This window comes from Microcaecilia unicolor, chromosome 1, assembly GCF_901765095.1.
Source record: "Microcaecilia unicolor chromosome 1, aMicUni1.1, whole genome shotgun sequence".
Classification (NCBI taxonomy): Eukaryota; Metazoa; Chordata; class Amphibia; order Gymnophiona; family Siphonopidae; genus Microcaecilia; species Microcaecilia unicolor.
The window spans coordinates 766,440,422-766,456,439 of NC_044031.1; the positions used below are offsets into that span (position 1 = coordinate 766,440,422).

At 49.5% G+C, this 16,018-nt stretch overlaps 1 protein-coding gene across 1 annotated transcript in view; it reads left to right on the top strand.

Annotated features, from left to right (window-relative positions):
* IQCH (IQ motif containing H) overlaps positions 1–16,018 on the top strand; it is a 307,537-nt gene that overhangs the window by 232,964 nt on the left and 58,555 nt on the right. Inside the window, exons 15-16 of the mRNA XM_030192830.1 lie at positions 1,443–1,563; positions 7,766–8,052. Coding sequence (XP_030048690.1) covers positions 1,443–1,563; positions 7,766–8,052 — 408 coding nt within the window. The remainder of the gene's footprint in view (positions 1–1,442; positions 1,564–7,765; positions 8,053–16,018) is intronic.

Below are 16,018 nucleotides of genomic sequence, written 5' to 3' on the forward strand. Positions count from 1 at the left end.
AGCACTGCAGTCCAGTACTGAATCTGGATTGCTTTTGATAGAGAGGGGCATTTTCGAAAGAAACATCTGAGTCAGAATTTGGATGTTTTACAAAGATGTCCAAGTTCCGAGGCGGGGAGAAGATCATTTTCGAAAAATATGGACTTCCATCTTTTGTGTTTGAAAATACCATGGACGTCCTTGGATTTGGACGTTTTGCAATTTGGACGTCTTTGATTTTCGTCCATTTTCGAAACAAAGACGTCCAAGTTTAAAACGTCCAAAGTCCAGCCAATTGTACGTGGGAGGAGCTAGCATTTTTAGTAGACTGGTCCCCCTGACATGCCAGGACAGCAATCGGGCACCTTAGACGGCACTGCAGTGGACTTCATAAAATGCTCCCAGGTACACAGCTCCCTTACCTTGTGTGCTATGCCCCCCAACCCCCCCAAAACCCACTACCCCCAACTGTACACCATGACCATAGCCCTTACGGGTGAATGGGGCACCTATATGTGGGTACCACAGTTTCCTGCACAAGTGTAACAGGTAGTGGGGGGATGCTGCTGTCATGGACCTGAGTATGACATCTGAGGCTGGCATAGAGGCTGGCAAGTAATGTTCTTCACCACAGTTTTTTGGGGTGGGAGGGGATTAGTGACCACTAGGGGAATAAGGGGAGGTCATCCCTGATTCCCTCCAGTGGTCATCTGGTCATTTGGGGCACCTTTTTGTGCCTTATTCGTAAGAAAAACAGGTCCAGCTCAAAACGTCTTTTTAGTGCTGGACGTTTTTGCTTTGTTCCATTATGACTCAAAGATGTCCAAGTCTTAGGAACACCCAAGTCCCGCCTTGAACACGCCTCCGATACGTCCCCTTAAGATTTGGACATCCTTTAGACGGACTTCTGAGAAAGGCGTCTGAAATGCGGTTTCAATTATATCAATTTGGACGTTTCTGTGAGATGGACGTCCAAGTGCAGATTTATGTCACTTTTTGGACATCCATCTCTTTCAAAAATGAGCCTGAAAATTGACTTAAAATACATAAAATTATATTGATAGTGGCTGAATATTCTATTTGCTTAGCTCCACCCCTTGAATGCCCCTGATTTCTCCTCAACCTAAGCAGATACATTTTGGCCATAATTTGATTTAAACAGAAAAAAGTTTATCCATTTCCCAGTGAAAATTTTGAAACAAAGCACTTATGCTGACATGTAAGTGATTTTGAATATTCATTCGCAATTTCTTTGTGTTCTTAAAGAACCTTTAATTAGATGGATTTATGATGTATATGTAGCTAAAAGGAGTAGGTCTATGTGTCAATAAGTGTTTCAAATGAAGTATAATCACGCTTGGTGTATCCTATGTTGGATAAATAACCCCTATCCTTTCTGACTGTTGATCTTTCCATAAGCAGTTCTCCTAAGACGACTTGTTCTGTTTAATTTCTTTGGGCAGGAGGAAACGATGCTGCGTATCTCTCAGGAGCTGCCAAATGTCCTCACACAGTACGCACAGCCACTCAACAAGAAACGTTTTCCTACATGGGAGAAGTTCCTGCAAGCGTTTCTCAACCAAGGTGAAGATTCTGCATTCATTAGCTCCCTCCACCAGAACTAGTGTGGGAAATGGATAACTCAAGGTGCCAATTCAGGCTCTGGGAAATGCCTCTCCTGGTCTCGCATCTGTCTTCTTTCTCTGAAACATTACACTTTTTCTCTTTCTTCCCTTTCCACTCTCCTGCCTTCTTCATTATGTCTTACAAAAGATACTATCCATTCCTCTGTTCCCTCTCCATTGACTGGTTTCTCTCTCACCATCTACTCAGCCTCCATCCTAGCACTGCTAAGAAAATATTTTTCAGTCAATGCACAATTAAGTTGTGGAATTTGTTGACAGAGAATATGTTGGGATTGGCACTATAGTTGACTTTTTAAAAGATTTGGACACTTTTTGTGTGGGATCGGTTTAACAATTTTTAAACGGGTGAGATCTGCTGGGTGGTTCTAGGTGGCCCGCACTGAATGCTGGGTTCAATGGACTTTTGGTTTGACCCAGCATGACACTTCTTATAGTCATATCCCAGTTTCTTATGTACCTCCTCAGCTCTTAGTTCACTTGCTCTGAGTTTGGCTTTATTTTGTTCTTACACACCAAAAATTGTTTATTTAGTAAACATGTCCAAAAATCCGGACAAGTAGAAGACTCAGCTAATTCCTACTTCATCCACCATGTATGCTGGTACAGCAGGTAGCCTGTCAGTTTGTGCTCTGTCTCCAGAAAGGAAGGTGAGAGGGTCCTCATTAAGCTCCAGAGCAAGAGAGGTTGTTTTTTTTTTTCGTTCTCAGAGTGAACGCCTTGGTTTCAGCATTTACCAAGCACACGACTGTTCCCTTGGAATGGGAAGTGCCTCTCAGGGATTTCCATGATAGAAGGCTTGGAGGTAGGTGACCTGAGGCAAATGGTTGGGTGGAGAATCCAGGAAAACCAATGAACAGGCTGGAAATCAGGGCTGCAAGATTAGAACTTCTAAGGATTCAAAGCCTCTGTTACATCTGTGCTCCCCTCGCCCTCTGGTGGCCAGAACCGGTGGCTGCTATGGACTATCACCCGTTCCAGACTTTAGCCCAATCCAGTCTGGATCTTCCAGGCTGCCAGACTTGTCTGTTTTGTTTGACCCTGCACTGCACTCGTAGCTGCCTGATGATTACTGCAGCTGAAGCTCAGCTGCTGCTGGGCTTATTAGCCACTTGGAACCTCTCTGCCTTTGCCTTTGCATCACGTCTAAGGCCCTGGTATGTTGGGGTGCTGGTGCACTTCTGCTGTTTCCAGTTTCTAGTTTATTCCTGTCTTGATTCTTGTCTGTTCTTGCTAGTCTTTGGATAGCTAGATTAGATTGTTGTTTGTTTGTTTGCTTGTCTTGTCTCTGAGTTGTAGTTCTGTGTTAGTCCTTGTCTGTTTGTATCTTACTGGCTGCTCTGCAGCTTTTAGTTTTGTGTCTTGTTAGTCAGTGTTTTGCTCCCTGTTTTAGTAGCTGTTTTCAGCTTTCAGGCCCATCTTTTCCCTGCCTTGCTGTCCCTGTGTTGCCTAGCTGTTATCCAGTCCTGCCCTGTCCAGTAAGTCCTGCCGGCCACCGGAAGCCTGGAGCTCAACTCTTGGTGAAAAGTGGCCAGGTGCAGGTGAAGCCTAACGGTTTGTCAGAGATCTGCCCTGTCTCTAGAGTGGGGTGGTTTTGCCTGCCACTCCTCGGCAGTGGTCCAAGGGCTCACAACCTAGTTTCCTGTTTGTATACGTGACAGCCTCCTTGAGAGCAAAGAAATGAGGGTCCATTTGGACAATGGAACAGCTGTAGTATATATTATCAAGGAGGGACCAGAAGCTGCTACATTGTCAAGGAAGTGAGTCTCATCATGAGGCACTGTCATCATGCTGTATTTTGGGCACCACCAATGTGCGGGTGGATTTCTTAGGCCATCACCGGCTGAAGGACAGAGAGTGAGAATTCAGCTGCCATAGTCGTGATGAAACAAGCCTCCATGGATTTGATGGCAACACTCACAATGAACTTCTCAAATCTTCCACTGAGCATTCAAATATAACAAGAGGTTAGGTAAAGATGAAAACAGTAACGGAATTCAAAAATGTGTGGGATAAACGCAAAGGAATCCTGTTCAGAAGGAATGGATCCACAGAAGCTTTGTGGAGATTGGGTGCTGGGCAGACTTCTACAGTCTGTGCCCTGAAAATGGCAAGGACAAATCAAGGTCAGGTAAAGTATCACATAGAATGAGTTTATCTTGTTGGGCAGACTGGATGGACTGTACACCTCTTTATCTGCCATCATCTACTATGTTACTTTGTTACTATGTAAGCAAGTGTGAGTGGCGGTTGGCTACAGGATTTCACAGGCAAGTTGCAGTGCAGACTTTATTGGTAGAAAATAATTAAAGTAATACAGTCTGTTCCTTTGTCACAGACTCTTTCCAACCCTGGTCAGAAACCCCTTTGCAGTCTTCTGTTCCTTCTCATGTAAATCTCTGAGCTATGGCCACTCCTTGCTTCCCTGGGACTCCTTCACAGGTACTGCAGCCCAGCTAACACTTTAGGGAGAATTCCTTCACTTGGAGCCTCCCTCTCGGAGATCTCTGAGCTCAGGATCTCTCTCCTGGACACCTCTTGCCTCAGGGTCTCACTGGTTCTATACTCTCTCAGGGTATTTAACCTTCCTTCCCTCTGAGCCCCACCCTCCTAACTCAGGACAAAAATTTAGTGCCACCTGCTTTCAGGCAGCTGAACTTCATCCTCTTAGCTCCCCCTTCTGTGAGGTGGTTAACCTGCACCTTCAGTGAGGGAGTGTTCCTAGGAACACCAGCTGCTATACCTCTCGCTCCCTCACAGGGAGGAAAAAGTCTTCAAATTATGTTCTGACAACAGGTTTTCTTAAACAACAATTGTAAGTCATAAAATGTGTATCATATCATTTAAAAAACTGACATTTTTATAAATGTCTATGGAAAATGGTGATTTCAAGCTGTATTGTCAAAGCATCATCTGAGGATTTTTTTTCTTGTCTTTTTTGAAATGTTCTTTACTATAATGCTCTTGTTGCAATAGAATGATTTGATATCTGAGGTTCAGTCACGTGAGTTTTTCCACAGCCATTATTGATTGTATTAAGAACTCAGAATGTGAGGGCTGACAATCCCATAGCCTTACAACAAGTTCCTGTAAGTCCCCCCCTCCACTTTCCAGCCTGTAATAGGCAGGATAATACATCATATCTTCTTGTTCAGAGGGTACGTAATCCTGATGACCACAGATTGGCTGAGGCACCTCTGTTATGGGGACTTGAAAAGGCTAGGATTAGCACAGCCAATTTGGATCATGCAGATCAGGAAGCTACTATGATACGGACTGATAGAGATGGAAGAACTACCTCTGAAGAAGCTGGTGATCTCATTCTCAGTGATTGAAGCCATGCTGAAAGCTAAAAGAAGATCTACTTCCTTGGCATATGTCAGGATCTGGAGGATTTTTGACACCTGGTGCAGGGAGAGGCACATTTCCCCATGGAAGTTTCAAATCCCACATATTTTAGATTTTCTGTAGGCTGGGCTTGAGAGAGACCTAGCATTTAACTCCATTAGAGTGTGCTGTATGTCCATATCATGTTATATAGAGGGTCTGTAGCAGGAGTTTCCTTGCTAACACGCAAGCAGTGGTATGTTTCCTGCAGGGGACTGAGTATATCAAGCCCTCTTTGAGTAGGATGGTGCCATCATGTGACTTGAATTTGTTCCTCAGTACTTTAGGAGAGCTTCTTTTCGAGCCTGTCAGGGCAGGGACACTTGGGAATGTCTAGAAAAAGGCCATCTTTCTGGTAGTTTTTACATCAGGCTGGAGAGACTTGGAGTTGCAGAGAACCATATCTAATAATGACTTAGGATGGGGCGACTTTGCACATGATACTATCTTTGTTGTGGAAGGTAATTTCATCCTTTCATCTCAACCAATTAAATTACCTAGTCCCATGAGGCATAAGGATGAGCAAGTTAGCAGGGTGCTACATCTCCTGGATGTTAGGAGGACATTCCACACATATCTGAAAATGACTAAGCTTTTCCAGAAGACTTGCAATTTTTTAAATCCTTTTTGGTGATCCCCAAAGAGGTGAGGTGGCTTTGAAAGCTACTTTGACCAGATGAATATGACTTACATGGGTGTGAAGCTCTGAAGGACTTTAAAGTGCACTCAACTAGAGCCCAGATAGCCTCCTGGGCAGATCAGCTTCACCAGAAGATTTCTGTAGCGCATCAACATAGATATACTCCCAATCCCTTTTTGTGACACTTAGACTGGACCTGGGGGTCAGAAAGCAAGCTATCTTAGGAGCAGCAGTCCTAGTAATTGCTGAGGATTCCCACTGCCCCCAATGAAGTGTCATTTGTATATCCAGTTGGTCTGGGTTAATGTGGCATGGCCAAAAAGGAAAGTACAGTTATACCTTACCTGATAACTGTCATTCTTTGAGTTCTGCTAGACCAGACCAAGAACCTACCCAAGGAATCCAGGGGTACTGGGAGTGAGAGAGAGAGAGAGAGAGACTACAGGTTATAAGACATTATAAAAAAAGGGCATGTATGGATATAAATCATTGGACAATAGACAATAAGATTCCAAGGGCTTGGTTATGGAGACAGCGTACTAAACAAATACTGACCAGTTACCCTCTATACCAGCATATGTAGTGGATAGAGCAGGAATTTGCTTTGTCTTCCCCTGCTGACAGGAAGATATATTGCAACTAGACCAGTGATGGCGAACCTTTCAGAGACCGAGTACCAGGGGCGTAGCCAGACTTCCGTGGGAGGGGGTCCAGAGCCCGAGGGGAGGGGGCACATTTTACCCCCCCCCCGGCGCCGCCCCCCACCGCCACCATTGCCGCCCCCCCACATCTTTGTCGACCCCCCCTCCCGCCGCAAACCCTTCCCCGCCGCTGCCTACCTTCACTTTTGCTGGCGGGGGACCACAATCCCCGCCAACCGACGTCCTCTCTGTCCTGCTGAGAGAAAAAAGTCTTCTTCCGGCTGTTGTATGCTGACGTCAGCATTCAACAGCCGGAAGAAGACTTTTTTTTCTCTCAGCAGGATGGAGAGGACGTCGGCTGGCGGGGATTGGGGTCCCCTGCCAGCAAAAGCGAAGGTAGGCGGGGGCGGGTTCGCCGGGAGGGGGGTCCAGGCTGGAATCTATGGGGGCCCAGGCCCCCTCAGGCCCCACGTAGCTACGCCACTGCCAAGTGCCCAAACAGCAACCCAAAATCTTATTTTTTATCACAAAGTGCCAACAGGGCAATTTAACCTGAATATCAGGTGCCGGTACTCATTATGGGCGGGGTCACCACATATGACTCCACCCCTATGATAGCCACACCCCTAACACCAGCCATGGCGCATATAAACAGACATCACTGAAAATATTATACTAGTATAGGAGAAAAAAATAACATGATTTTCTTTCATTATAAATCATTCCTATAAGCTGTTACAGCTCCAGTATACCCAGTGCAAAATAAGACAGCAGATGTAAATTCTCAAATTGGACATATTCCAAACACTAAAATGAAAATAAAATGATTTTTTCTACCTTTGTTGTCTGGTGATTTTGTTTTTCTATCCATATTGGTCCTAGTCGCTGATTCTGCTGCTCTCTATCTGTTCTCTTAACTCCGTTTCCAGGGCTTCCTTTCCATTTATTTCTTTACTTTCCTCCTTTCTTCTTCATTTCTTGCCCTCCATCTATGTCCAGCAACCCTCCTCTCCCCTCCAGCCACCCATGTCCAGCCACCCTCCTCTCCCCCTGCCCTTCCCTCCAGCCACCCTCCTCTCCCCCTGCCCTCCCCTCCAGCCACCCATGTCCAGCCACCCTCCTCTCCCCCCTGTCCTCCCAGCACCAGGCAGGCCTCCCTCCCAGCACCAGGCCTCCCACCCAGCACCCAGCATCAGGGCTCCCTCCCTCCCACCCAGCACCCAGCATCAGGCCTCCCTCCCACCCAGCACCAGGCCTCCCACCCAGCACCAGGCTGGCCTCCCTCCCTCGCACCCAGCATCACGCCTCCCTCCCTCCCACCATATCCTGTACCAATAATACCTTGTGTCGATACATGCGCATTGCATATGGGACCCTGTACTAATAATATCCTCTATGCAGATACATTTACCCTGTTGCAATATCTCCCTATATGTAGATATACATGTACTGATAACAGCTTCTGTTCTTGCTAGGTGGAGTGATCGAAGCCTTCCCACCCTCGGACAGCATCACAAACCTCACGGTGGATATGCTGATAGAACCCACAGGAGAGATAAGTCTAGTGTCCAGCGGGGATCAGCTGCATGCCAGCAGCCCCTTGGAGTACGTGGGCACCTCCGTTCCACAGGCTTCAATTGATTCTGCTGTGCTGAATGCTATATGCTGGAAAGTAGGAGAGGCATGCAGGGCCAAAGGCCTACTGGGTTATTTCTCCCTGGACCTGGTGACCTTCATTCACCCCCACACAATGGAACAGCAGGTGAAAAGCTGACTGATCTCCTCCAAAGATCTGTGTTCACTGACTATATTCTGGTAGCAGAATGTGGAACGATGATTCCATATCATCATGCTGATCAATCCATAGACTGGTGGGTTGTGTCCATCTACCAGCAGGTGGAGATAGAGAGCAAACTTTTGCCTCCCTATATGTGGTCATGTGCTGCCGGAAACTCCCCAGTATGTTCTCTATCTCAGCAGGTGGTGGTCACACACAGCAGCAGCTCTGGCTAGGCCTCCAAGCCTAATTTTTAGGTTTTGTTGAGTGCCTGGGGTTGAGGGCTCTTCTTGAGCAAGTGCAAACCTGGTGGTGCCAGGTCCCTCCTTTTCTCCCCCCTCCCGCTGGCTCCGTTTAAAAAAAAAAAAAAAAAATTTTGAACGTCCTTAAAGGAGTTTATTTCGACGTTTATTTAAACGTTTATTGCAGCTACTCACTGGGACACCAGGTCGTTACAGCTCGGAGCGGACAGCAGGTAATTTTTACCTTTTATAGCGGGCAGGGGGTTCCCCGATTGGTCTCCACGTGGCCTATGGCGTCGGAGGGCGAGGGCGCAAAGAGTCGCTCCCCGGATTGCGTGTGCGCTTCTAGAGGGGATGCGGGGGTCTTAAAGTCTGATTCGCCCTTGTTGGGTGACAGTTTCGTGACCGATGAGTGTCCCGGTCCTTCCTCCGGTGTGGCGGTTTTTCCCGCCATAAACACCCATCCCCCGCGGCTCGCCTCCGCCATATTGGCCGGCCACGCGGCTCGGACGGCTTCTTCTTGGGCCGCCCTTGAGGTGGGAGACATTGATGCCATGAACGCCCTTAATTTGGGCGACGGCACAAGCGGCTAAACTTAAGCGCCGTTCTTCCCGCGCGGCTCCTTCGCGGAGTGTCGCGCCGGACGCCATTTTGGATGCGCAGCATGTCTCTCCCCCGCTCTTGCGAGCGCCGGTTGAGGGTGCGTCTAGGGCTGTAGCCCAGGCTGCGGAAGTGCACAGTATGCGGGGTTTCTCCCCCGAGTTTGTTTTGCTGCTGCATCAGGCCTTCCTTATGCAAAACGCTGCCCCTGCTCCCTCATCTGGTAAAGAGGTTGAGGCCCCCGGAGGTAAACGCCCTCGGGTTGATTCCCAGGCCTTGGAGGACTTTGTCTCCTCCGATGTAGATGAGGGCAGCGTATCTGAGTTCTCCCAACGGTCCTTTGCGGATTCCTTGGAGGAGACGGATCCCCGCTCGGATGGAGCGGATGACCCCTCTGCAGCGCGGCTCTTTAGCTCAGAGGATTTGCCCAACCTGTTAATGCAGGCCATGGGCATTTTGAAGATTTCCTCTCCGGAGGACGTCTCTCCCTCAGCCCCTGTTGGCTCTGCCATTATGCTGTGGACGAAGCGCCCGCATAGAACCTTCCACGTGCATGATGCCATGCACACCTTAATTTCGGCTCAGTGGGATGTCCCGGAAGCGAGCCTTAAAGTGGTTAGGGCTATGTCCCGCCTCTATCCTTTGCCTGAAAGTGAACGTGAGGCCTATCTGTGGCCTACCGTGGTTTCTTTAATCACTGCGGTGACTAAGAAAACAGCGTTGCCGGTGGAAGGTGGCACGGCCCTATAGGACGCCCAAGACAGAAGATTGGAGGCGGCCTTAAGGTCGTCCTTTGAGGCGGCTGCTTTAAGTTTGCAGGCCTCAGTTTGCGGTTCCTATGTGGCCAGGGCATGCCTGACTATGGTGCAGCGGGCTTCCCCCTCGGATCATTCCTTGAGGGCTGATTGGCCGGCCCTGGAATCGGGCTTAGCCTATTTGGCAGACTTGCTGTATGATGTCTTGAGTGCCTCAGCTAAAGGCATGGCCCAGACAATCTCTGCGCGGCGGTGGCTTTGGCTGAAGCATAGGTCTGCGGACCACGCCTCTAAATCCCGCCTGGCTAGATTGCCTTTTAAAGGCAAGCTGCTCTTTGGGGTCGAGCTGGACAAAATCGTGACCGATCTCGGCACGTCTAAGGGCAAGAGGTTACCAGAGGTCAGGGCTCGGGCTAGTGCTCGCCCCAGTACCTCCAGAGGACGGTTTCAGGAAGCCCGTCGGTACCGCCCGGGCAGGTCGGGCTCCTCTGCCCCCTCTTCCTGCAAGAGGAACTTCTCCCCCAAGCAGCATTCCTTTCGCAGAGACCGCCGTCCCGGAGGTGCTCCCTCCGGTCCTCCCCTAGGGTCTCGTACCCAATGACGGGGCCTTGGTCCACGCCCCAGTGCAGATTGGAGGACGGCTGTCCTCGTTTCTGGGCGAGTGGATCACAATAACTTCAGACGCTTGAGTGCGGGAAGTCAACAGAGACGGCTACAAGCTAGAGTTCTGCCGACCCTTAAGAGACAGGTTTGTACTCTCTCCCTGCAAGTCTCCGGTCAAGCTGTGGCAGTGCAGCAGACCTTGGACAATCTGATCCGCCTGGGTGCGGTCGTTCCGGTGCCAGAAAATCAGCTTGGCAAGGGACGTTACTCCATTTACTTTGTGGTACCAAAGAAAGGAGGTTCTGTACGGCCTATCCTCGACCTCAAGGGGTCAATCAGGCACTTTCGCATGGAGACCCTCCGCTCTGTTATAGCGGCAGTGAAGGCAGGAGAGTTCCTGGCATCCTTGGACATCAAGGAAGCGTACTTGCATATTCCCATCTGGCCTCCTCATCAACGCTTTCTGCGTTTTGCAGTACTGGGCCGACACTTCCAGTTCAGAGCCCTCCCGTTCGGGTTGGCTACTGCTCCGCGGACCTTCTCCAAAGTAATGGTGGTCATCGCGGCCTTCCTGAGGAAGGAAGGAGTACAAGTCCATCCTTATCTGGACGACTGCTTGATCCGAGCCCCCTCTGATGCAGAGTGCGGCAAAGCTGTGAACCGGGTGGTTGCTCTTTTGAGCTCCCTGGGGTGGATCATCAACTGGGAGGAAAGCCAGCTGCGCCCAACTCAGTCCCTGGAGTATCTGGGAGTTCGATTCGACACCCAAGTGGGCAGAGTGTTCCTGCCAGACAATCGGATTGTCAAGCTTCAGGCTCAGATGGACCAGTTCCTAGTAGCCTCTCCTCTTCGGGCTTGGGACTATGTGCAGCTGTTGGGCTCTATGACGGCCACGATGGAAGTAGTGCCCTGGGCCAGGGCTCATATGAGACCACTACAACACTCTCTGCTGCAGCGCTGGACTCCGATGTCGGAGGATTATGCTGTGCGCCTTCCCTTGGACCCAGCAGTGCGCAAGGCACTGAGCTGGTGGACGCAGACAGACAAGTTGTCTGCAGGAATGCCTCTGGTGACCCCGGAGTGGATTGTCATCACGACGGACGCCTCTTTGTCGGGCTGGGGAGCCCGCTGCTTGGGAAGGACAGCGCAGGGGCTCTGGTCTCCTGCAGAGGTAAAGTGGTCTATCAACCTCCTGGAACTCAGAGCCATTCGGTTGGCGCTTTTGGAGTTCATCCCGGTACTGGCGTTGAAGCCTGTACGGGTCCTGGCCTATGTCAACTGCCAGGGAGGTACCAAGAGCGCCCCTCTAGCCAAGGAGGCCATGAATCTATGCCAGTGGGCGGAAGCGAACCTGGAACAGCTGTCAGCAGCCCACATTGCCGGAGTCATGAATGTCAAGGCGGACTTTCTCAGTCGCCATACCTTGGAGCCCGGAGAGTGGCAGCTATCTGTTCAGGCGTTCTTGGACATCACGAAGCGCTGGGGCCAGCTGAGCCTAGATCTGATGGCATCATCGGCCAATTGCCAAGTGCCGCGCTTTTTCAGCAGAGGACGGGACCCTCGATCCCTGGGAGTAGATGCTCTTCTCCAACAGTGGCCGACACAAGAGCTTCTCTATGTGTTCCCGCCCTGGCCCATGTTGGGCAGGGTGCTAGACTGGGTGGCAAAGCATCTGGGCCGGATAATCCTGGTGGGTCCGGATTGGCCCAGACGTCCCTGGTATGTGGACTTGATCAGGCTCTCAGTGGACGAACCTCTGCGACTGCCAGTGGAGCAGGGCCTGTTACATCAGGGTCCCGTGGTGATGGAGGATCCCTCCCCCTTTGGTCTTACGGCCTGGCTATTGAGCGGCAGAGTCTGAGGAAGAAGGGCTTCTCAGACAAGGTCATCGCCACTCTGCTGAGAGCGAGGAAGCGCTCTACTTCTACTGCTTACGCCAGGGTTTGGCGTACCTTTGCAGCGTGGTGTGAAGCAGGTTCACTTTCTCCATTTACTGCTCCAATTTCTTCAGTGCTGGCGTTCCTGCAAGAAGGTCTGGAGAAAGGCCTGTCGCTCAGTTCCCTGAAAGTCCAGGTAGCGGCCCTGGCTTGCTTCAGGGGCCGCCTGAAGGGTGCTTCCCTGGCTTTGCAGCCAGATGTGGTGCGTTTCCTCAAGGGAGTTAATCACCTGCGCCCTCCTCTGCACTCAGTGGTGCCTGCGTGGAATCTCAACCTGGTGCTAAGAGCCCTACAAAGCCGCCTTTTGAACCCTTGTCGAGGGCATCTCTGAAAGACCTGACATTGAAAGCAGTCTGTTTGGTGGCTATCACTTCAACCAGAAGAGTTTCCGAGCTCCAGGCACTCTCTTTTCGAGAGCTTTTTCTGCAGTTCACTGAGGCAGGAGTGACTATTCGCACAGTGTCTTCCTTCCTACCCAGGATTGTTTCTCGCTTCCATGTGAGTCAGCAGCTCTGTCTCCCTTCCCTTCGTAGGGAGCACTACCCAGAAGAGTATTCTGCTCTCAAATATCTGGATGTGAGACGGGTCATCATCAGATACTTGGAAGTGACCAATGATTTCCGGAAGTCGGATTATCTGTTTGTCCTGTTTGCAGGTCCTCGTAAGGGTCTGCAGGCTGCTAAGCCTACAGGGGCAAGATGGGTCAAGGAAGCCATTGCAGCGGCTTATGTGGCCGCGGGGAAGGTGCCGCCTATTCAGTTGAAGGCCCACTCCACTAGAGCTCAGGCGGCCTCGATGGCAGAGGCCGGGTCCGTCTCCTTGGAAGAGATTTGCAAGGCGGCAACTTGGGCGTCGGCCCATACCTTCTCCAGACATTACCGCTTGACTGTGGCTGCTCGGGCGGAGGCCCGGTTTGGAGCTTCAGTGTTGAGTTCAGGGATTTCAATGTCCCGCCCTGGGTGAGTACTGCTTCGGTACATCCCACCAGTCTATGGATTGATCAGCATGATGATATGGAAGGTAAAATTATGTATCATACCTGATAATTTTCTTTCCATTAATCATAGCTGATCAATCCATAGCCCCTCCCAGATATCTGTACTGTTTATATTCTGGTTGAATTTTAGGTTCAAGTTTAGTCTTCAGTTACTTCAGGAGGACTTCGTGTTCAAGTTTTTTTCACTTGGATTCTTCAAGAGTTGAGACGAGTTTGTGTTACAGTGAGCTGCTGCATTCCTCTCCCCTCCGTTTTACGGGGCTGGATTGAGACTTAAATTCTGCCGGCACTCCCTCCCGCTTCGTGCGGCTGTAGGGCAGCTTTGTACCCCTCCCGCTTTGGCGGTGTTAGGGTCAGTCAGCTCCTCCCGCGGTTGCGGTTGCAGGATAAGCCAGATCCCCCCGCATTGGCGGGTGTGGTGTCCCTCCCCCGCTCCGCGGGGATGAGCTGGACGGATTCCCCTCCCCCACTTGTGTGGGGATGAGCTGGGTTAATTCCCCTCCCCCGTTTCGGCGGTGGTGAGCTGGGCAGAGTGTCCCTTTGTGGGTGTAATTCTCTAAGTGCTGAGTCCTGCGGATGGAGCTTTGATATCGACATACTGAGGAGTTTCCGGCAGCACATGACCACATATAGGGAGGCAAAAGTTTGCTCTCTATCTCCACCTGCTGGTAGATGGACACAACCCACCAGTCTATGGATTGATCAGCTATGATTAATGGAAAGAAAATTATCAGGTATGATACATAATTTTACCTTATAATGCCTTTGTATCGTTCCATGGTGCGACCGCCCCTCGAATATTGTGTTCAGTTCTGGTCATCGCATCTTAAAAAAGATATAGTGGAATTAGAAAAGGTACAGAGAAGGGCGACAAAAATGATAAAGGGGATGGAACAACTTCCCTATGAGGAAAGGCTAAAGCAGCTAGGGCTCTTCAGCTTGGAGAAAAGACGGCTGAGGGGAGATATGATAGAGGTCTATAAAATAATGAATGGAGTGGAAAGGGTAGACGTGAAGCATCTGTTTACTCCTTCCAAAAATACTAGGACTAGGGGGACACATAATGAAGCTACAAAGTAGTAAATTTAAAACAAATCGGAGAACATTTTTCTTCGCTCAACTTTTAATTAAACTCTGGAATTTGTTGCCAGAAAATGTAGTAAAAGCAGTTAGCTTAGCAGTTTTAAAAAAGGTTTGGATGGCTTCCTAAAGGAAAAGTCCATAGACCATTATTAAATTGGACTTGGGGAAAATCCACTATTTCTGGGATAAGCAGTATAAAATGTATTGTACTTTTTTGGGATCTTGCCAGGTACTTGTGACCTGGGTTGGCCACTATTAGAAACAGGATGCTGGGCTTCATGGACCTTTGGTCTGTCCCAGTATGGCAACACTAATATACTTATGTAATATCTCCCATGTCCCTCCTTTCCTTTAAGGCAGGGGTGGGTAATCAACCTATTTAGGTTTTCAAAATTTCCACAATGAAAACAGTACATGCAAATCAATCTCATGCATATTCATTGTGGAAATCTTGAAAATCTGACTGAGCTCTGGCCCTGGAGGACTGTGGTTGCCCACCCTTCTCTAGGGTACACATATTCATGTCTTCAAGACTTGTCTCATGTGTCCTTTTGCATAGGCCTCATGCCATTTTTGTTGTCTTCCTCTGAACCACTTCAAGTCTTTTTATATCCTTCGTGAGAAATGTATGCTGTTCTCATAACATATATCCATATATTACTAAACAGCTAGCTAAACCAGCCCAACATCCAAAGGAAAACTCACTTTTCTTGAAAAGCGGATAACTTACTGCATGCAGATAGTTGAAAAACAAGAATTCTGCCCAGGCAGGATAAGTCCTTGAAACTGGATACCGATCATTTGGCTGCCAGACTACTGGACTGAAGGGATGGATGTTGAGTAACTGGAGAGATGGATTCTGAATTATTGTAACCCTTAGTGGGAAAAGGATGTCTGTCTGTCTGTCTGTCTGTCTGTCTGTTGTCTGGATAGGTGCAGGGTTCTTTGAAAGAAAGATGTTGAGTATTGACAAAAAAAGAGGATACTTTCTCCAGAGGCAAGGAAGAGGCAGAGGCTGAGGCAGTGGCGTTCCTAGGGGGGGGGGGGCGGTGGGTGCGGTCCGCCCCAGGTGCACGCCGCTGGGGAGGTGCCGTGTGCGCCTGTCCTTCATTCGTTCCATGCTCCCTCTGCCCCGGAACGGGGGGGGGGGGGGTCGCTGCATCCGGGGGAGGGGCGCTGCACCCGGGGGGCGGGGCGCATCGGTGATCTGCCCCGGGTGTCAGCCCCCCTAGGAACACCACTGGGCAGAGGACAGCTTGCTCTTGAGCCCAAGATGAAGAATTCTGCTCTACAGGAAGGATGCAGAGAATACCCATAAAACTAGGGGCTGAGGAAATGACCAATAGGGTCAGAGGACGTACTTTGGGCTAATGGCTGAATCCAGAGACTGGAGAAAAAGGGCCATGTACAAGGGATGACCCATGAAAACAGAGATTACAAGTTCTAACAGGAAGTTACTGCTAGTTTAAATTACAGAATACAAATACAAACAAAGGGTTAGAAGGTAAAGTTTGCCTATTTGCGGATGATACTAAGATCTGTAACAGAGTGGACACCCCGGAGGGAGTGGAAAACATGAAAAAGGATCTGAGGAAGCTAGAAGAATGGTCTAAGGTTTGGCAATTAAAATTCAATGCAAAGTGATGCACTTAGGGAATAGAAATCCTCGGGAGACGTATGTGTTAGGCGGGGAGAATCTGATAGGTACGGACGGGGAGAAGGATCTTGGGGTGA